Genomic DNA, 19,776 nt, shown 5'->3' with positions numbered 1-19,776 from the left:
TTCAGAACAATGATTTTCACTAAAATATAATTTAATTAAAGTATTTATAAAAATAGCAATAGTACGATTGATTTATTTAAGTAATTGGAAGAAACTTTTAGAATATTTTAGATAATATGGATGCATACGTTTTAACTTTATCCGCAATTTTCAATTTTATTTTATTTTAGAACACGACTCTGTCTAAGAAATATCGTGGGATTTTAATTTCCTGAGACCGCAGGTAATCAAACAACAAATTACCAGGTCATGATTATACCTTTAACTAAAAGTAATAAGGTTCATTTTTCTCTGGCGATATTTTTTAAACATTGGATCACCTTTTACCAATATAACAAGTCAACATAGCTCCTTCAGAGTTTTCCAGAACTCAATTCGGAAGAGGTGGAAAATTTTGCCTATGGTCATTAAGTCACCAGACTTTTGAATAAAATACAAGTCTAGGTAGGACTACAGGCGGCAGTCTCAGGAGTTAGAAGTAGAAGACTAAAATGAGGAGCAGTCGACTGCCAATGTTATCCGAATTGCGACTTTATCATAACATCAATAACGCACTTTTTAACAGGAGCCCACAGCTGCCAGGAGTTTTTACTATAGAATGTAGGGCAGTCTTAAAGTTGCCAACTGTATCTGAATCTCGAATTTACCATATAGTCCAGTCAATGAATTCCTTAACGACGGTGTAGAGAGAAATCCGTGGAACACAATTTGTGACTTCGGGACTTTATTTAGACTAGTTAGGAGGTGAACATAGCAAAAGTCCCCGCCCGACCGCACCGAAAAGTGGTACCTTTAAACCCCCCTCTTCCCGCCGGCTCAAGGGCTAAGGGCGGGGACTTTTGCTATGTTCACCTCATAACTAGTCTAAAGTCCCGAGGTCAAAAATTGTGTTCCACGGATTTCCATCAATAATGCTTTATTGACTGGACTAATACCATACTAATATTAACGCACTGTTTAGATTCGCTAGTGTTGCTAACACTGTTCACACAAGTACCAGGAGTCCACAAGCTGCCAGGAGATTAAAATGATAGACAGTTAAGACTGCCAGTGTTATCCGAATTGCGACTTTATCCTAACATCAACAAAGTTCGCTGTCCAAGTCCACTCACGGAGTTAGGACAGGCAGCAGTCTCAGGAGCGCTGGGCGGAAGCGCGCGTCAGAAGTAGATGACTAAAATGAGGAGCAGTCGACTGCCAGTGTACCATACTAATATTTTATTAACGCACTGTTTAGATTGTCTTTCACAAGTACCAGGAGTCCACAAGCTGCTAGGAGTTTAAAATGACAAAGTCTACTGTCCAAGTCCACTCACGGAGTTAGGACAGGCGGCCGTCTCAGGAGTTAGAAGTAGATGCTTAAACTGCCAGTGTCATCCGAATTGCGACTTTATCCTAACATCAACAAAGTTCACTGTCCAAGTCCACTCACGGAGTTAGGACAGGCGGCAGTCTCAGGAGCGCTGTGCGCGTGCCGGCGGAGGCGCGCGTCAGAAGTAGATGACTTAAATGAGGAGCAGTCGACTGCCATTTATCCGAAATCCGACTTTATCCTAACTTCAATAACATTACCAAAGGGCAGTTTTGCACTGACAGCTGTATCTGAATCTCGAATTTACCATACTAATGTTAACGCACTGTTTAGATATTCTTTCACAAGTACCAGTTGTCTTCACAAGTACCAGGAGTCCACAAGCTGCTAGGAGTTTAAAATGATTAAGTTCACTGTCCAAGCGTCCACTCACGGAGTTAGGACAGGCGGCCGTCTCAGGAGTTAGAAGTAGATGCTTAAACTGCCAGTGTCATCCGAATTGCGACTTTATCCTAACATCAACAAAGTTCACTGTCCAAGTCCACTCACGGAGTTAGGACAGGCGGCAGTCTCAGGAGTTAGAAGTATGTAGGAAGATGCTTAAAATGAATAGCAGTCGACTGCCATTTATCCGAAATCCGACTTTATCCTAACTTCAATAACATTACCAAAGAGCAGTTTTGCACTGACAGCTGTATCTGAATCTCGAATTTACCATACTAATGTTAACGCACTGTTTAGATATTCTTTCACAAGTACCAGTTGTCTTCACAAGTACCAGGAGTCCACAAGCTGCTAGGAGTTTAAAATGACAAAGTTCACTGTCCAAGCGTCCACTCACGGAGTTAGGACAGGCGGCAGTCTCAGGAGCGCTGGGCGCGCGCGGGCGGAGGCGTGCGTCAGAAGTAGACGACTTAAATGAGGAGCAGTCGACTGCCAGTGTACCATACTAATATTTTATTAACGCACTGTTTAGATTGTCTAGTAACACTGTCTTCACAAGTACCAGGAGTCCACAAGTTGCTAGGAGTTTAAAATGACAACGTTCACTGTCCAAGCGTCCACTCACGGAGTTAGGACAGGGAGCAGTCTCAGGAGTTAGAAGTAGATGACTAAAATGATAAACAGTTAAGACTGCCACTGTTATCCGAATTGCGACTTTATCCTAACATCAACAAAGTTCACTGTCCAAGTCCACTCACGGAGTTAGGACAGGCGGCAGTCTCAGGAGCACTGGGCGCGCTTCAGAAGTAGATGACTAAAATGAGGAGCAGTCGACTGCCAGTGTACCATGCTAATATTTTATTAACGCACTGTTTAGATAGTCTTTCACAAGTACCAGGAGTCCACAAGCTGCTAGGAGTTTAAAATGACAACGTTCACTGTCCAAGCGTCCACTCACGGAGTTAGGACAGGCGGCAGTCTCAAGAGCGCTGGGCGCGCGCGGGCGGAGGCGCGCGTCTGAAGTAGATGACTAAAATGAGGAGCAGTCGACTGCCAGTGCACCATCCTAATATTTTATTAAAACACTGTTTAGATTGTCTAGTAACACTGTCCTCACAAGTACCAGGAGTCCACAAGCTGCTAAGAGTTTAAAATGACAAAGTTCACTGTCCAAGCGTCCACTCACGGAGTTAGGACAGGGAGCAGTCTCAGGAGTTAGAAGTAGATGACTAAAATGATAAACAGTTAAGACTGCCACTGTTATTCGAATTGCGACTTTATCCTAACATCAACAAAGTTCACTGTCCAAGTCCACTCACGGAGTTAGGACAGGCGGCAGTCTCAGGAGCGCTGGACGCGTGCCGGCGGAGGCGCGCGTCAGAAGTAGATGACTTCTTCTTCGGCAGCGGGCGCGGGGGGCGCGCAGACTTCTGGCGACCGCACGCGAAACTTGTCCGGCAGTTTTGGGTAGGTGTTTGTTCTGGAAGGTGGAATGCTAGTTAATGTTAAGTTATTTAGTGTCGACTCATTATTGACGATTCATAAGACAGGTATTTTTGCGGCGCGCATCTTAGGCCTACTGGTTCAGTCATGCGCGATCGCCACGCCGTGTCTGGGTGGTTCTTATTGGCGAGGCACTAAGCGTGTAATCGTGCGGTTAAGGCTTGATGAAAAAAAAAACATTAAAAATGTACGAGAACTACCCAGTAACCGTGCAATGGCGTTTAACGTTTACGGGCCTTTGGATTTGTATAATAATTTTGTTGAGGATCTGTTTGATTCGATCAGACCATATCAGAGGCTTTTAGAGTCTGACACCAGGGATAATTGACTTGTGACAATTGAATGCCTAAGCCCATTAAAATAAGTAGATATCTTTCAAAAATAGCGGATTATGGTAAATGCGTACTCCAAACTAATCGAAATGGACCAAAAACATCGAATGAATCGAATGACTAGGGGTTAAATATGTAACTCAGAATTCCACCGTTCATTGATAGCGTTAAAACAATTCAAACAGCATACCTGGTGGCCCTGTTGTTGAGCTGTTGCTGCGAGGGCAGCGGCGCGGGCGAGCTGCCCGTCCGAGTGTGGTGGATCACTAAGCCTTGGTTCGTAGCCTGTAACAACACCAGCATTATATCCTTGTGGGTAGAACCACAGAATAATAATAAGTACTACGTACAGAAGTTTTACTTCGCGAATGTATTTAAAAAAATGTATGCTCAATGTCATTAACAATATGGTGTAATTTAGTCTGTCTCAAGAGTCAAGGACCATTTTGTTGACAAACGTCAGTGATCGGCACTGCGCCGAAGCTATAGGGCTGACTTCGGTAAAATGATGTGACGTGAGGTGCCAAACTGCGGAAAATGGCGGAGGAAATACATGATTTAGCATGAATTATTATGAATAATATTCACTACTTATTTACCTCTCAGTGTCTTGAGGCAACTTAAAAAAGTACATTCTGTGTTTTTATTATTATTTAGGCAGTTAAATACTGCACGGTATTTAGTACACCATTTTCTTTATTTTCTTCCATCATACACAAGAATTACGCGTGCGTGAGTCAATGTTCGCTCGTATGTGAGGCCTTGTCGAATAGTGTCCTGTAGGTGGGCCATCGTCCGTGTTTTGTTTTCGATGTAAACTCGCAGAGATGAACAGGCCTGGTAGAACCAATATGGTGTGGAATGATTACTTTTACCCATACCATATTTCGAACTCCCTCTCGGATATCTGTACTGGCAGATCACTAATTGGGACATGTAAAAAATATTTGTGTTCTAAGAGGCAACTTAGACTACACTGAGAGTAAACATTTCATTGTTTTAGCTATTGGCATGAGGTTGATTTATGTTTAGGCATCTTACATACAACTTACTTACAGCTTACAAAGTCACATTCTTTTTTAACTCATCCTTATTTAAGATGCAGTTTCGTTTGAGCACTATTTATCGGATGGTCACTTTTGTAAATACCTACCGTAACATAAAGTGTCACATTGATGTAAAATGTTCTCATGCATACTCATACTCGAGTTAGAATTCGCAATTTTACTCAACCTTAAGGTTAACAAGGCCTCAATTGAGTCACGAAAACAACACCTCAAGTTTTTTAAGTTTTTAGGATAACCTCCTCAATAAAAAAATCATGCTCTAAACACCAAAAGCTGAACAGACAAAATGGTTGTTACACAAGAACAGTGGTATACCAAATTCTACAAGATTTTATACTTAAGCGGCTGCGGTGTGAAGCGAAAGCCAATTGTGCCGTGGGTAGAAGAATATTACTGCTAAATCAAATAATTTTGAAAAATCATTGTTCAAACTGATTTTGTAATTAAGTACTGGTTATACCAAAGAATATTTTTTCAATAATGTTCGTTTTTTGTCTGTTTTAGTCTCACATAATTTGTTTTTCAATCTCAAAAGTAAAGTAAAAATTTATAGGCACATATTGTTATTAGCCAAAACTAATATCGGTTTGACTCAAATGTACAAAAAGTAATTGGATTAAGCAATAATTCCTTCGTTGTCTGTTGCTTACTTCCAATTAATGAATTTGAAAAAAAAATAGTAAAATATCAATTGCCACTGAAAATAAAAAAATAAATGAGTTATAGTATCTGCATGGTTTGAAATAATGGTATATTTGCATTTATTTTTATACATTGAAATGCCTGAGCATGTAGCAACACTAACTTAACATTATTTTATTTCATAAATGTATAGATTATACTTTTCTAAGCTATGTTTGAAAACCAGTTTGAACAAATTAGTGGTACGATACACAACAACCAATTCGGAAGAGGCTACTGTACTGATACACCAACGGATTACTTACTATACTAAATTTGGCGTTAAAATACGTTCGGGTACTCGACGTCCTGTTGGCCCCAGAAAACAAACGGTCAACCATTTAATCTGTTTGAGGCGTCTATTCATCTCAACAAATATAACATGATAAATATAAATATAATAATGAAACAATAAACTTCAAGGTACGTAAGTACCATTATCGAATATCATCTATTGATCATTGACAACATTTCATATTTTTTGTAAAGCAAACTTTTGATTCCCATTTTTTTCCATTCTCAAGCCGAGCCTGTCAGGTTACGTCACCACCTCTCAAATCTTTTCCACAACCGTAAACTAAGTGATCCAACAAAGCTTTTGGATCTTAAAATCGCTCTTGAACCTCATCACTGAAACTTCTAAACGTGAATGGGGGAGCATTCACTTGGGTTTTCTCGGTATCTCTTTTTTATAGAAAAATAAACATTATTTAGAAATGTTGTCAATACTAACACATTCTGTATGTTCTTAAATTAAGGATGACATGAGAGAATACTCGTATAGGCCGAATTCTCCATTTGCCTCTAGTAAATTAGAGAGGGTCGTGCTCCTCTAAATGACCCGCTCATCATATTGATAACGACGACGATGACAATATGGTGATGATGATGATGATGAATATATTGTTTTAAACTTTCATGGTCACTAACATAAATGCAACAGTGCCGAAATATCGGGAACTCAAAATTAAGGTACATGGTAGCAATCCCGTCAGTAATAATGATGATGATGAAGATGATAATTTAGCTACAACAGCGTGAACTGACCTCGCTAGGTGACTCGTGTAAGCGGTGGTACCCCGGTGGTGGTTGCTGTTGACTCTTCCCACTTGCTAGTTTCAGCGGCAGTTGTTGTTTTACCATTTGCTGTAATTAATAGATTAAATTAATCAATGACAATGGAGTAATAACTATGTCAGTAAGACTAATGTCACCTATCTTTCTCACCACTCAGTGGTGTCTGTTATAAGAAGTTGCAGTGGTGACCACTGCAACTTCTTATAACAGACTAGATCTACAGTTCTGCCTCTAACTTAATCCAACCAATGACAGTTGAGTTGTCCTAGGATGTCTAGTTATTTAATATAATAATATGAATAGTCCGTGACCGTCACTCGGCAAGGGACACACTGAAAACCAGCGTCGTGGCCGTCGTCGCCGTGAGTCACATCAGAGTAAATACAAATGAGTAGGTCATCTTCATAGAAACGCACCGAGCGCGGTTTGTATGTGAGCGCGCCAATACGTATGCGGCGCGCACGCACACACTGACAAAATTTAGCGGGGATTACCGGGGTATTGCACACATACAAACCGCGCTCGGTGCGTTTCTATGAAGATGACCTACTCATTTGTATTTACTCTGGTCACATGCTGAGTGGGAGTGGGCATTGCTGTTACAAGAAGGTAGCACTGCTCAGTTCACTCTTGATTTTTCTTTCCTAATAGTACCTATGTGCCACTGTTATGTCTATACGTACCTACCTGTCTGTCTTTGTGTGATGTCTATTGTAATAAATGTTTCTTTATTATTTATTTTAGAGCGCTTTCACACTTAGGCGACAAACGCGCGGCAGACGCGCTGCCGAAAATTTCATGCTATGTGACAGCGGGACGCATGCCTTCATATTATAAAAGCGCCGCTGCCGCGCTGCTGTCGCGTTTCTAACGCCCTAATGTGAAAGCGCTCTTAGTATTCCGGAATCCCTAGGCAAAACGTTTGTACTCACAATGGCGGGCGCGCGCACAGTGGCGCGCGTCTCGTTGTGCGCGGAGAGCAGCTGCGGCGGCGGTAACGCGGCGCGCACCGAGCACGCGCTCGCCGAACATTCGGAGCCCGTGGAGCCGCGGTTGTCTGTCAATACACGTATTTGTTTTACAATTTTTTTGGAAAATAGCACCTATTACAAGTACATAAGATATCGAGTGCGCAATCGTTGCGCATTCGGCCCTGGTGATTCTTGATATCCTTTTATCTGTTTTCAGTTCTTACATGATAACAACTCATTTATACCACAAAGGAATTTTATTGCCTTTCATAAAAGTATTACAACTATCAATAGTCAACGTCAAATCCAGTTCGTGACACCAAAAAATTCGCAACACGTTTTTGTTACAATGAGGGCTATCGTTTTAGCGCTCACCAGTTAGCGCCACTGTAGAGTAAGGTCCTGTCACGTGCTAGTAGCGAAGACAGTGGCACCAACTGGTGAGCGCGAAAGTGGTAGGAGGACTATCGCATTTGCACTCATCAAGATGGCGCCACTGTAGAGTAAGGTCCTGTCAATCGCCAGGGGTGCCAACTGTTAAGTATAAAAACGATAGCCCTCATTGGAATGGTTGTGTTGTCAACTATTTGGCCACTTTGGATGTCACGACCTATTTGACGCTAACTGTACCTACCACTTCTTTTCATCGTCAAACAATTTTGGACAAGTCATCACAAAGTATGCATACAACTGATTACGAACTAAACGAGACTGTAATAATATTTCTGTCTGTAAGATCAAAAACAACTTACTTCGCCATTTCGGCTCTTTCCGCCGCGTGGTGTCACTGACACTGGAGTCTGGCGATAACGTGCCAACACTTGCTATTTCCTCTTGCGAACCGCCTGAAAAAAACCCAAATTGTTATAGTTTGAAATATGGTAGCACCAGCTCAATGAAGTATTGTATTAATTTGCCATTAATTTCAATTCAAATTATTTATTAATTTAAAGGCACTTTACAGAGCGCTTATGCATGTCACAAATATAGCTTGCCCTACCGCCACTTCGGGACAACATATTTGCTAAAGTCCGGTCTGTGAGCACGTAGAATTTTGGCCAATGACCCCAAGCTACCCATCCTTATCGCTCGCGCGTAATTATATTGTTGTTACGCGCGAGCGATAAGGATGGGTAGCTTGGGGTCATTGGACAAAATTCTACGTGCTCACAGATCAGACTATATTGCTGTGAAGAATAAGTATTCTTGCAACTCACGAAGGCGAGTGAGCTTTACTTGTATATGTACGTGCACATAACGACGTATAATGTCTGTGAAAACTTTTGAAAAACGAACAGTAGCGAGACACATGTAAAGCTCACTTGCCTTCGTGAATTGCAAGAACTATAATTAAAAGCATTCTTACTTCAATGCATTGGAGTCTAAACATTGAATACTTGCTACACTAATAGAGTAAGGCTGAGTTGCACCACCTAACTTTGACCGTAACTATGACGATAACCGGTGCTTTTTGTATGAAGTTTGACTGAATTTTGACGTTTGTTAAAGTTAAAGTAAGATGGTGCAACCTAGCCTAAGTCATACCGTGCTGTTGTAACCGCTCCAGCCGCCTGTACAGTCTTTCTCTCTGTTGCTCCACATCTTTCTGTTGCTCAGCTAATTCCTCCCTCGCCTCTTGGAGTTGACGTTTCTCTGAAAAGAATTAAAATTATTATTCTATTGTTTTGTTGATAAAGGTTAACTGACACAGCGTCTAGATGATTGCGTCATTCTGCGTGCAATATAAACTCACTGCGTTTCTGTTTAGCGGTTTTACTCGCGTAAGTTTCGATTTTTCACAAAAAGTGTTTATGCTAAGCTCTTTACGAAATCCACTACTTGGTACCAATAGTTGGTTCTTATCAAAAACATCCAATAGCATCATTTTAGCCACAGTATATCAACTCCTGAACATAGGCATCCCTTAATGATTTCCAGACTGGCCAGTTGATAGCGGCCTGCATTCAACGTCTTCCTGCATCCATTATAAGGTCAAACGGCTACCTCGTAGGGTTGACGTCCCACGCTTTAATTGATTTCTTATCAAAAACATCCAATAGCATCATCATTTCAACCACAGGACATCTACTGCTGAACATAGGCATCCCTAAATGATTTCCAGACTGGCCAGTTGATAGCGGCCTGCATTCAACGTCTTCCTGCATCCATTTTAAGGTCAACCGTCAACCTTGTAGGTTGACGTCCCACGCTGCGCTTGCCAGTACGACTCCATTCCCGAACCCTGTTGCCTCGGGCCTGTGAGACCAGAACCTTGCTGCCTAGGGCCTGTGAGACCAGATCCCTGCTGCCTCGGGCCTGTGAGACCAGAACCTTGCTGCCTCGGGCCTGTGAGACCAGAACCTTGCTGCCTCGGGCCTGTGAGACCAGAACCTTGCTGCCTAGGGCCTGTGAGACCAGAACCTTGCCTCGGGCCTGTGAGACCAGAACCTTGCTGCCTCGGGCCTGTGAGACCAGAACCTTGCTGCCTCGGGCCTGTGAGACCAGAACCTTGCTGCCTCGGGCCTGTGAGACCAGAACCTTGCTGCCTCGGGCCTGTGAGACCAGAACCTTGCTGCCTCGGGCCTGTGAGACCAGAACCTTGCTGCCTCGGGCCTGTGAGACCAGAACCTTACTGCCTCGGCCTGTGAGACCAGAACCTTGCTGCCTCGGGCCTGTGAGACCAGAACCTTGCTGCCTCGGGCCTGTGAGACCAGAACCTTGCTGCCTAGGGCCTGTGAGACCAGAACCTTGCCTCGGGCCTGTGAGACCAGAACCTTGCTGCCTCGGGCCTGTGAGACCAGAACCTTGCTGCCTCGGGCCTGTGAGACCAGAACCTTGCTGCCTCGGGCCTGTGAGACCAGAACCTTGCTGCCTCGGGCCTGTGAGACCAGAACCTTGCTGCCTCGGGCCTGTGAGACCAGAACCTTGCTGCCTCGGGCCTGTGAGACCAGAACCTTGCTGCCTCGGGCCTGTGAGACCAGAACCTTACTGCCTCGGCCTGTGAGACCAGAACCTTGCTGCCTCGGGCCTGTGAGACCAGAACCTTGCTGCCTCGGGCCTGTGAGACTGTCCTGTGAGCCTGTGAGACCAGAACCTTGCTGCTTCGGGCCTGTGAGACCAGAACCCTGCTGCCTCGGGCCTGTGAGACTCACCGGCGGCGATGGCCCTGGTGTCGGCGGCCCGCGAGGCCTCCCACGAGGCGCGGTCGGCTGTCAGCTTGGCTTGCGCGTGCCTCAGTTCTTCTAGTGGCGCGTCGTGGTAGCGCCGCGTGCCTCGGGCCTGTGAGACCAGAACCTTGCTGCCTCGGGCCTGTGAGACCAGAACGGTACTGCCTCGGGCCTGTGAGACCAGGACCTTGCTGCCTCGGCCTGTGAGACCAGGACCTTGCTGCCTCGGCCTGTGAGACTCACCGGCGGCGATGGCCCTGGTGTCGGCGGCCCGCGAGGCCTCCCACGAGGCGCGGTCGGCTGTCAGCTTGGCTTGCGCGTGCCTCAGTTCTTCTAGTGGCGCGTCGTGGGAGCGCCGCGTGCCTCGGGCCTGTGAGACCAGAACCTTGCTGCATCGGGCCTGTGAGACCAGAACCTTGCTGCCTCGGGCCTGTGAGACCAGAACCCTGCTGCCTCGGGCCTGTGAGACCAGAACCTTGCTGCCTCGGGCCTGTGAGACCAGAACCTAGCTGCATCGGGCCTGTGAGACTCACCGGCGGCGATGGCCCTGGTGTCGGCGGCCCGCGAGGCCTCCCACGAGGCGCGGTCGGCTGTCAGCTTGGCTTGCGCGTGCCTCAGCTCTTCTAGTTGCGCGTCGTGCGAGCGCGCTGCGTTGCCGCCGCTTGAACGCCACGCGCAGACTTGTGCTTCTAGGCTGGAATATAAGGCATATTGTCATGTGATATGCTTTTGACAGTTACGTGAAGTTCCTGAATTCAAGTGACATTATGAACTAAAACGTAACTAAATGACAAAAACGGGTGAAACATTGATAAATTTGAAATAAAGGGTATTTGGATGATGATTTAAGTTGTTGTTGTTGTTGTTGTTTCAGCCAAATGACGTCCACTGCTGGACAAAGGCCTCCCCCAAGGTTTTCCACAATGAACGGTCCTGCGCTGCCCGCATCCAGACTCTTCCCGCGACTTAAGTATTTCAAAAGTAATGCTCTATTCACCACGAAGCTGTGATACTGTACAGCTTTTTCTATCAGGGAAATCAGTACATCATTTTTCAGATAACAGTAAGCTTAAATGATGCGTATCCTCCAATATTTCCGAGAAGACGTGGCGAACAATTTTACCCGATCTCTATTTACAACTTAGCCCTACTACTTACAGGCTCACTTGTGTATGGCGGTTAGTTACTTAAACATGATTCAGATAACAGTAAGCTTGAGTGCCAAATCTCCTCCAATTTACCCGAGAAGGCGTGGCAACCTACTGTCATTCCCCTTTTACTCCCTATATCCCCTGACCCCCATCTCACCCACTGAAAGACAATGTCTTGACATTACACTGTCAAGATAGTACTGAGTGGGTGACCTTTTTGGCAACTTTTATCGTCTCGTTTTTTTATGAGAATGTCGTTTGTTGCCAAATAACATTATTTTCTTTCTTTTTTTCTTCTTTCTCACCTGTGTATGGTAGTCAGCTGCTGCCACACGATGCAGGTGAGCGTGTATATGGCGTGCTGTAGCTTCGGGGCCGCGTCTCCTCCCACTTGTTCCAACAGCCGAGCCACTATCACACCCTCCCCTATCTCCCCTCACCTGTGTATGGTGGTGAGCTGCTGCCACACGATGCAGGTGAGCGTGTATATGGCGTGCTGTAGCTTCAGGGCCGCGTCTCCCCCGACTTGCTTAAAAAGGCGAGCCACTATCACGCCCCTCTACCCCTATCTCCCCTCACCTGTGTATGGTAGTCAGTTGCTGCCACACGATGCAAGTAAGCGTATATATGGCATGCTGTAGCTTCAGGGCCGCGTCTCCCCCGACTTACTCTAAGAAGCGCGGCGAGCCACTGTCCACTTCTTTAGCCCTGTCTCCTCGGCGAGCCACTGCCACGCCCCTCTAGCCCTATCTCCCCTCACCTGTGTATGATAGTCAGTTGCTGCAACTCCCCCGACTGGCTTTAAAAGGCAAGCCACTACCACGCCCCTTTTACACCCTATTTCCTCTGACTCAATCTCCTCTAATTACAACGTAGCCCTACTACTTATAGGATCATTCGTGTATGGCGGTCAGTTGCTTAAACATGATGCAGATAAAAATAAGCTTATGTGCCATGTCTCCTCCAATTTACCCGAGAAGGAGTTGCAACCTACTGTCACGCCCCTTTTACTCCCTATATCCCCTGACCCCCATCTCATCCACTGAAAATCAGTGTCTTGTTAGTTACACTGTCAAGATAGTACTGAGTGGGTGACCTTTATAGCAACTTTTATCGTTTCGTTTTTTTTATGAGAATGTCGTTTGTTGCCAAATAACATTATTTTCTTTCTTTCTTCTTTCTCACCTGTGTATGGTAGTCAGCTGCTGCCACACGATGCAGGTGAGCGTGTATATCGCGTGCTGTAGCTTCAGGGCCGCGTCTCCCCCGACTTGTTCCAGCAGGCGCGGCGAGCCACTGTCCACTTCTTTAGCCCTGTCTCCTCGGCAAGCCACTGTCACGCCACTCTAGCCCTATCTCCCCTCACCTGTGTATGGTGGTGAGCTGCTGCCACACGATGCAGATGAGCGTGTATATTGCATGCTGCAGCTTGAGGGCCGCGTCTCCCCCCACTTGCTCTTAGAAACGAGCCACTGCCACGCCCCTTTAGCCCTATCTCCCCTCACCTGTGTATGGTGGTGAGCTGCTGCCACACGATGCAGGTGAGCGTATATATCGCGTGCTGCAGCTTGAGGGCCGCGTCTCCCCCCACTTGCTCCAACAGGCGTGGCGAGCCACTGTCCGCCTCTTTAGCCCTGTCTCCTCGGCGAGCCACTATCACGCCCCTCTAAAGCCTGGTCCGTGAGCACGTAGAATCCAGTCCAATGACCCCAAGCTACCCATGCTTATCGCTCGCGCGTAATTATATTGCTTGGGGTCATTGGACGGGATTCTACGTGCTCACGGACCAGGCTTTAGCCCTATCTCCTCTCACCTGTGTATTGTGGTCAACTGCTGCCACACGATGCAAGTGAGCGTGTATATCGCGTGCTGTAGCTTCAGGCCCGCGTCTCCCGCGTCTCGTTTATTTGGACATGATGTGTATTTCTTTCTTATTAATACTGCAATTGTTTATTATTAATAAGAAAATATATTGAAAATTTGACATGTAATGAACATTATGAATAAATTTCTTATTCTTATTCTTATTCCCCCGACTTACTCTAAGAAGCGCGGCGAGCCACTGTCCACTTCTTTAGCCCTGTCTCCTCGGCGAGCCACTATCACGCCCCTCTAGCCCTATCTCCCCTCACCTGTGTATGGTAGTCAGTTGCTGCCACACGATGCAGGTGAGCGTGTATATCGCGTGCTGTAGCTTCAGGGCCGCGTCTCCTCCCACTTGTTCCAACAGGCGCAGCAAGCCACTGTCCACCTCTTTAGCCCTGTCTCCTCGGCGAGCCACTATCACGCCCCTCTACCCCTATCTCCCCTCACCTGTGTATGGTAGTCAGTTGCTGCCACACGATGCAGGTGAGCGTGTATATCGCGTGCTGCAGCTTCAGGGCCGCGTCTCCTCCCACTTGTTCCAACAGGCGCGGCGAGCCACTGTCTACCTCTTTAGCCCTGTCTCCTCGGCGAGCCACTATCACGCCCCTCTAGCCCTATCTCCCCTCACCTGTGTATGGTGGTGAGCTGCTGCCACACGATGCAGGTGAGCGTGTATATGGCGTGCTGTAGCTTCAGGGCCGCGTCTCCCCCGACTTGCTTAAAAAGGCGAGCCACTACCACGCCCCTTTTACACACTATTTCCTCTGACTCAATCTCCTCTAATTACGACGTAGCCCTACTACTTATAGGCTCACTTGTGTGTAGTGGTCAGTAGCTTAAACATGATGCAGATAACAGTAAGCTTAAGTGCCATGTCTCCTCCAATTTACCCGAGAAGGCGTTGCAACCTACTGTCATGCCCCTTTTACCCCCTATATCCCCTGACCCCCATCTCATCCACTGAAAATCAATGTCTTGGCATTACACTGTCAAGATAGTACTGAGTGGGTGACTCGGGCAACTTTTATCGTCTGGTTTTTTTTTATGAGAATGTCGTTTATTGCCAAATAACATTATTTTCTTTCTTTCTTTCTTCTTTCTCACCTGTGTATGGTGGTGAGCTGCTGCCACACGATGCAGGTGAGCGTGTATATCGCGTGCTGCAGCTTCAGGGCCGCGTCTCCCCCCACTTGCTCTAAGAAGCGAGCCACTACCACGCCCCTTTTACACCCTATTGCCTCTGACTCAATCTCCTCTAATTACGACGTAGCCCTACTACTTATAGGCTCGCTTGTGTGTAGCGGTCAGTAGCTTTAACATGATGCAGATAACAGTAAGCTTGAGTGCCGTGTTTCCTACAATTTACCCGAGAAGGCGTGGCAACCTACTGCCACGCCCCTTTTACTCCCTATATCCCCTGACCCCCATCTCATCCACTGAAAATCAGTGTCTTGGCAGTTACACTGTCAAGATTAAACATGATGCTGATAACATCAAGTGTGAGTGCCGCGTCTCCTCCAATTTACCCGAGAAGGCGTGGCAACCTACTGCCACGCCCCTTTTACCCCCTATCTCCCCTGACCCCCATCTCATCCACTGAAAATCAGTGTCTTGGCAGTTATACTGTCAAGATACTACTGAGTGGGTGACCTTTTTAGCAACTTTTATCGTCTCGTTTTTTTTAAGAGAATGTACCACTTGTGGTCTAAACTGAATAAATATTTTTGATTTTGAATGTCTTATGTTGCCAAATAACATTATTTTCTTTCTTTCTTTCTTCTTTCTCACCTGTGTATGGTGGTGAGCTGCTGCCACACGATGCAAGTGAGCGTCTATATCGCGTGCTGTAGCTTCAGGGCCGCGTCTCCCCCGACTTACTCTAAGAAGCGCGGCGAGCCACTGTCCGCCTCTTTAGCCCTGTCTCCTCGGCGAGCCACTGTCACGCCCCTCTAGCCCTATCTCCCCTCACCTGTGTATGGTAGTCAGTTGCTGCCACACGATGCAGGTGAGCGTGTATATCGCGTGCTGTAGCTTGAGGGCCGCGTCTCCCCCGACTTGCTTAAAAAGGCGAGCCACTACCACGCCCCTTTTACACCCTATTTCCTCTGACTCAATCTCCTCTAATTACAACGTAGCCCTACTACTTATAGGCTCACTCGTGTATGGCGGTCAGTTGCTTAAACATGATGCAGATAACAGTAAACTTGAGTGCCGTGTCTCCTCCAATTTACCCGAGAAGGCGTGGCAACCTACTGCCACGCCCCTTTTACCCCCTATCTCCCCTGGCCCCGCATCTCACCCACTGAAAGTCAATGTCTTGACATGACACTGTCAAGATAGTACTGAGTGGGTGACCTTTTAGGCAACTTTTATCGTCTCGTTTTTTATGAGAATGTCGTTTGTTGCCAAATAACATTATTTTCTTTCTTTCTTCTTTCTCACCTGTGTATGGTGGTGAGCTGCTGCCACACGATGCAGGTGAGCGTGTATATCGCGTGCTGTAGCTTTAGGGCCGCGTCTCCCCCCACTTGCTCCAGCAGGCGCGGCGAGCCACTGTCCACCTCTTTGGCCCTGTCTCCTCGGCAAGCCACTATCACGCCCCTCTAGCCCTATCTCCCCTCACCTGTGTATGGTAGTCAGTTGCTGCAACTCCCCCGACTGGCTTTAAAAGGCGAGTCACTACCACGCCCTTTTTACACCCTATTTCCTCTGACTCAATCTCCTCTAATTACAACGTAGTCCTACAACTTACAGGCTCACTTGTGTATGGCGGTCAGTTGCTTAAACATGATGCAGATAACAGTAAGCTTAAGTGCCGTGTTTCCTCCAATTTACCCGGGAAGGCGTGGCAACCTACTGCCACGCCTTTTACCCCCTATCTCCCCTGGCCCCCTATCTCACCCACTAATAATCAGTGTCTTGGCAATTACACTGTCAAGATAGTACTGAGTAGGTGACCTTTTTAGCAACTTTTATCGTCTCGTTTTTTTTAAGAGAATGTGCCACTTGTGGTCTAAACTGAATAAATATTTTTGATTTTGATTTTGAATGTCTTATGTTGCCAAATAAAATCATTTTCTTCTTTCTTTCTTCTTTCTCACCTGTGTATGGTAGTCAGTTGCTGCCACACGATGCAGGTGAGCGTGTATATAGCGTGCTGTAGCTTCAGGGCCGCGTCTCCCCCGACTTACTCTAAGAAGCGCGGCGAGCCACTGTCCGCCTCTTTAGCCCTGTCTCCTCGGCGAGCCACTATCACGCCCCTCTAGCCCTATCTCCCCTCACCTGTGTATGGTAGTCAGTTGCTGCCACACGATGCAGGTGAGCGTATATATCGCGTGCTGTAGCTTGAGGGCCGCGTCTCCCCCCACTTGTTCCAACAGGCGCGGCGAGCCACTGTCCGCCTCTTTAGCCCTGTCTCCTCGGCGAGCCACTATCACGCCCCTCTAAAGCCTGGTCCGTGAGCACGTAGAATCCCGTCCAATGACCCCAAGCTACCCATGCTTATCGCTCGCGCGTAATTATATTGCTTGGGGTCATTGGACGGGATTCTACGTGCTCACGGACCAGGCTTTAGCCCTATCTCCTCTCACCTGTGTATTGTGGTCAACTGCTGCCACACGATGCAGGTGAGCGTATATATGGCATGCTGTAGCTTCAGGGCCGCGTCTCCCCCCACTTGTTCCAACAGCCGCGGCGAGCCACTGTCCGGCCCTTCCGGCTCGCCCTCCCCTGGTGTGTCTGTTGACATTCGAAGCGATACCCCTGTGAAGAATTATTGGCTTTAGAAAAGGTCTATAATTTATGTTTTGATACGAGTGGCACGCGTGCGAAAACTAAATTGACTGAGTGAATTTCTTGCGCTATTTCTTTCTAAAGCCCGGTCCGTGAGCACGTAGAATAACGAGAGATAAGGTTGGGTAGCTTGGGGTCATTGGACAAAATTCTACGTGCTCACGGACCAGACTATAGCACTAACCATTCATTGTCCCGAAGCAGTGCAGGGTTACAGTAATACTGGGTCGTGTAAAGGACGTAGCACACCTATCAACCTGGGAAGGGATCATAAACGTATCAACTCGAGGCGGTTAGTGTTCTTTGTATGAAACTCCATACTGCAATACTAGTGCCTTAATTACTGCACTCGCAACAACTGCCGCTAGCTACATATACATAGAGTCAATAACTGAATCCATGTATCATGAAGCCCGCAAAGGAATCTGCGCGTGGTTGTCCTACACTCACGAGCGACTCTCTCTCGCCTGCAGAGCTAATACTAGTGTTTTAATCACTGGGGCAGAAAAGTTGTGGAGTGGTGACCACGAGCCGGAAGACGTAAGTATGGGCAGGCCCGCCACTAGGCTAAGGAATTACGGATATCGGCATTTACCCCGGGGCTTGTTGCCATCAAAACCGGCAAATGTATCGGCGCGGCGCGGCAATGCCGGACTCTCGTATGCTCGTGAATGCCTCTCGCCAGCGGAGCTGGTGCTACGGCCGAGGTTACTGCTCTCTCTCTCTCTATCCCTTTCTTTCTCTCTCTCCTCTCTCTCTCTCTCTCTATCCCTTTCTTTCTCTCTCTCCCCTCTCTCTCTCTCTCTACTCACCCCTAGGCTTGTTGCCATCAAAGCCGGCAAATGTATCGGCACGGCGCGGCAGTGCCGGACTCTCATATGCTCGTGAATGCCTTTCGCCAGCGGAGCTGGTGCTACGGCCAAGGTTACTGCCACCGCACCAACTGCCGCTCGTTGCGTCTAGGGAATCCTGTTGAATGAAACGTTATTTAGAAAAAAATATAACCTAAAGTCAAACTAGCTTAGAAAGTGATGAAAAAGATATAATGTCAAACAAGCTGATATCTGCGGATTGTCCGCATATATGGAACGTCTTTATAATGTTTTGTGATTAAAATCACTTTTCATACCAAAAGCATGAACATTCAATGAGTAATAATTGATTGATTTCTTGTAATTTCTCATCCTATTATCTTTAAGATTATTTTTATCACACAAAGTAGACAAGTATGTCCTACGGAATACAGCTACTGTACTACTCTTTCTTGGCATTTGGCAATCATAAGCAACTACAGGTCTAGTGCTTAACTGAGCCAGTGCTTGAGGTATGGGAGCGGCACGGGAGGGGTGGGGTGACACAACATATTATTATGATGTGACAGAGCACACAAGTCTGAAGCACATTTGAATTTTCGCTAAGGTTTGACGTCACAAAACCTCTCCCGTGCCGCTCCCATGCCTCAGGCACTGATTCAGTTATACACTGGACCTGTTATTACAAAGAAGATCTAAAGCCAAATAAAGAGTTTTAATCCATTAAAAAAGAAACACATACCTTGACGACCTGGCAGACCTGTTGCCACAGCGCATGCGTGTCAGGCGAGGGCGCGGCTAAACGCACATATTCCGGGAACACCAGACCACCCGGGAATACTGTGGTTACTCCTGTGGGAAACGCGACATTGGAGTTACACAAGTATGTAAAGTCGACGGTCCACCTTGTGGTGCGGTACGTTACCCACAAAGTGAAACGACGATCTTATCAAGGCAGCAGGAAGATGCTGGATGCAGGCCGCAACCAACAGGGTGATGTGGAAATCATTTTGGAGGCCTATGTTCAGCAGTTGACGTCCTGTGGCTGAAATGATGATGTTGTCACAGGTATGTAAAGTCAACGGTACATCAAATTGTAGGTAATTGTTTTTCTTCTTCCTTTTTTTTCTTTTATTTCTTTCTTTTCTTCTTTCCTTTATATTTTTTTCTTTGCGTTTTTCTTTTCTTTGTTTTGTTTATTTGCATAAAACATTATTACTCTTATAAGATTTTTAACTTTCGCGTTCCATTTAACTAAAATAGAAAAACACGGGTCTTAACGCGATATTTATGAATGATTTACATTATGTATCCACGGCTTGACGTTTCGGCTGCTATGCTGCAGCCGTGGTCACAAGCAGACTCATTCATAAAATGTCACGTAAAGACCCGTGTCTTTCTATATTTACTCTTTTCTGTATCTCTGGTAGATGGCATTCTGCATTCGTTATGACACTGTCTCTAATACTAAGCACACTGTATTGTCACTTTTTTATATTACTTGAGAACGTAAACGATAACTAATTTGGATGACTTCCCAAATACAATATAACAAGACGTGTTGAAAATTGGAATCGTACTACAATAGATTTTATTCGTCT

At 46.3% G+C, this 19,776-nt stretch overlaps 1 protein-coding gene across 1 annotated transcript in view; it reads right to left on the bottom strand.

The window, feature by feature from the left end:
- Positions 1-1,992: 1,992 nt before the first annotated feature.
- Positions 1,993-19,776, bottom strand: part of LOC135083222 (rho guanine nucleotide exchange factor 18) — a 40,892-nt gene continuing 23,108 nt past the window's right edge. Inside the window, exons 18-28 of the mRNA XM_063977959.1 lie at positions 18,918-19,027; positions 18,176-18,332; positions 17,162-17,333; positions 10,975-11,248; positions 10,540-10,924; positions 8,933-9,040; positions 8,140-8,232; positions 7,349-7,473; positions 6,387-6,485; positions 3,782-3,876; positions 1,993-3,236 (exon numbers count right to left, since the gene is read on the bottom strand). Of these exons, the coding sequence (XP_063834029.1) occupies positions 3,134-3,236; positions 3,782-3,876; positions 6,387-6,485; positions 7,349-7,473; positions 8,140-8,232; positions 8,933-9,040; positions 10,540-10,924; positions 10,975-11,248; positions 17,162-17,333; positions 18,176-18,332; positions 18,918-19,027 (1,721 nt within the window). The 3' untranslated portion in view covers positions 1,993-3,133. The remainder of the gene's footprint in view (positions 3,237-3,781; positions 3,877-6,386; positions 6,486-7,348; positions 7,474-8,139; positions 8,233-8,932; positions 9,041-10,539; positions 10,925-10,974; positions 11,249-17,161; positions 17,334-18,175; positions 18,333-18,917; positions 19,028-19,776) is intronic.

Source organism: Ostrinia nubilalis, chromosome 23, assembly GCF_963855985.1.
Source record: "Ostrinia nubilalis chromosome 23, ilOstNubi1.1, whole genome shotgun sequence".
Taxonomy (NCBI): domain Eukaryota; kingdom Metazoa; phylum Arthropoda; class Insecta; order Lepidoptera; family Crambidae; genus Ostrinia; species Ostrinia nubilalis.
Note: the sequence above shows the minus strand (reverse complement) of the source record. Positions and strands in the feature narration are given on the sequence as shown.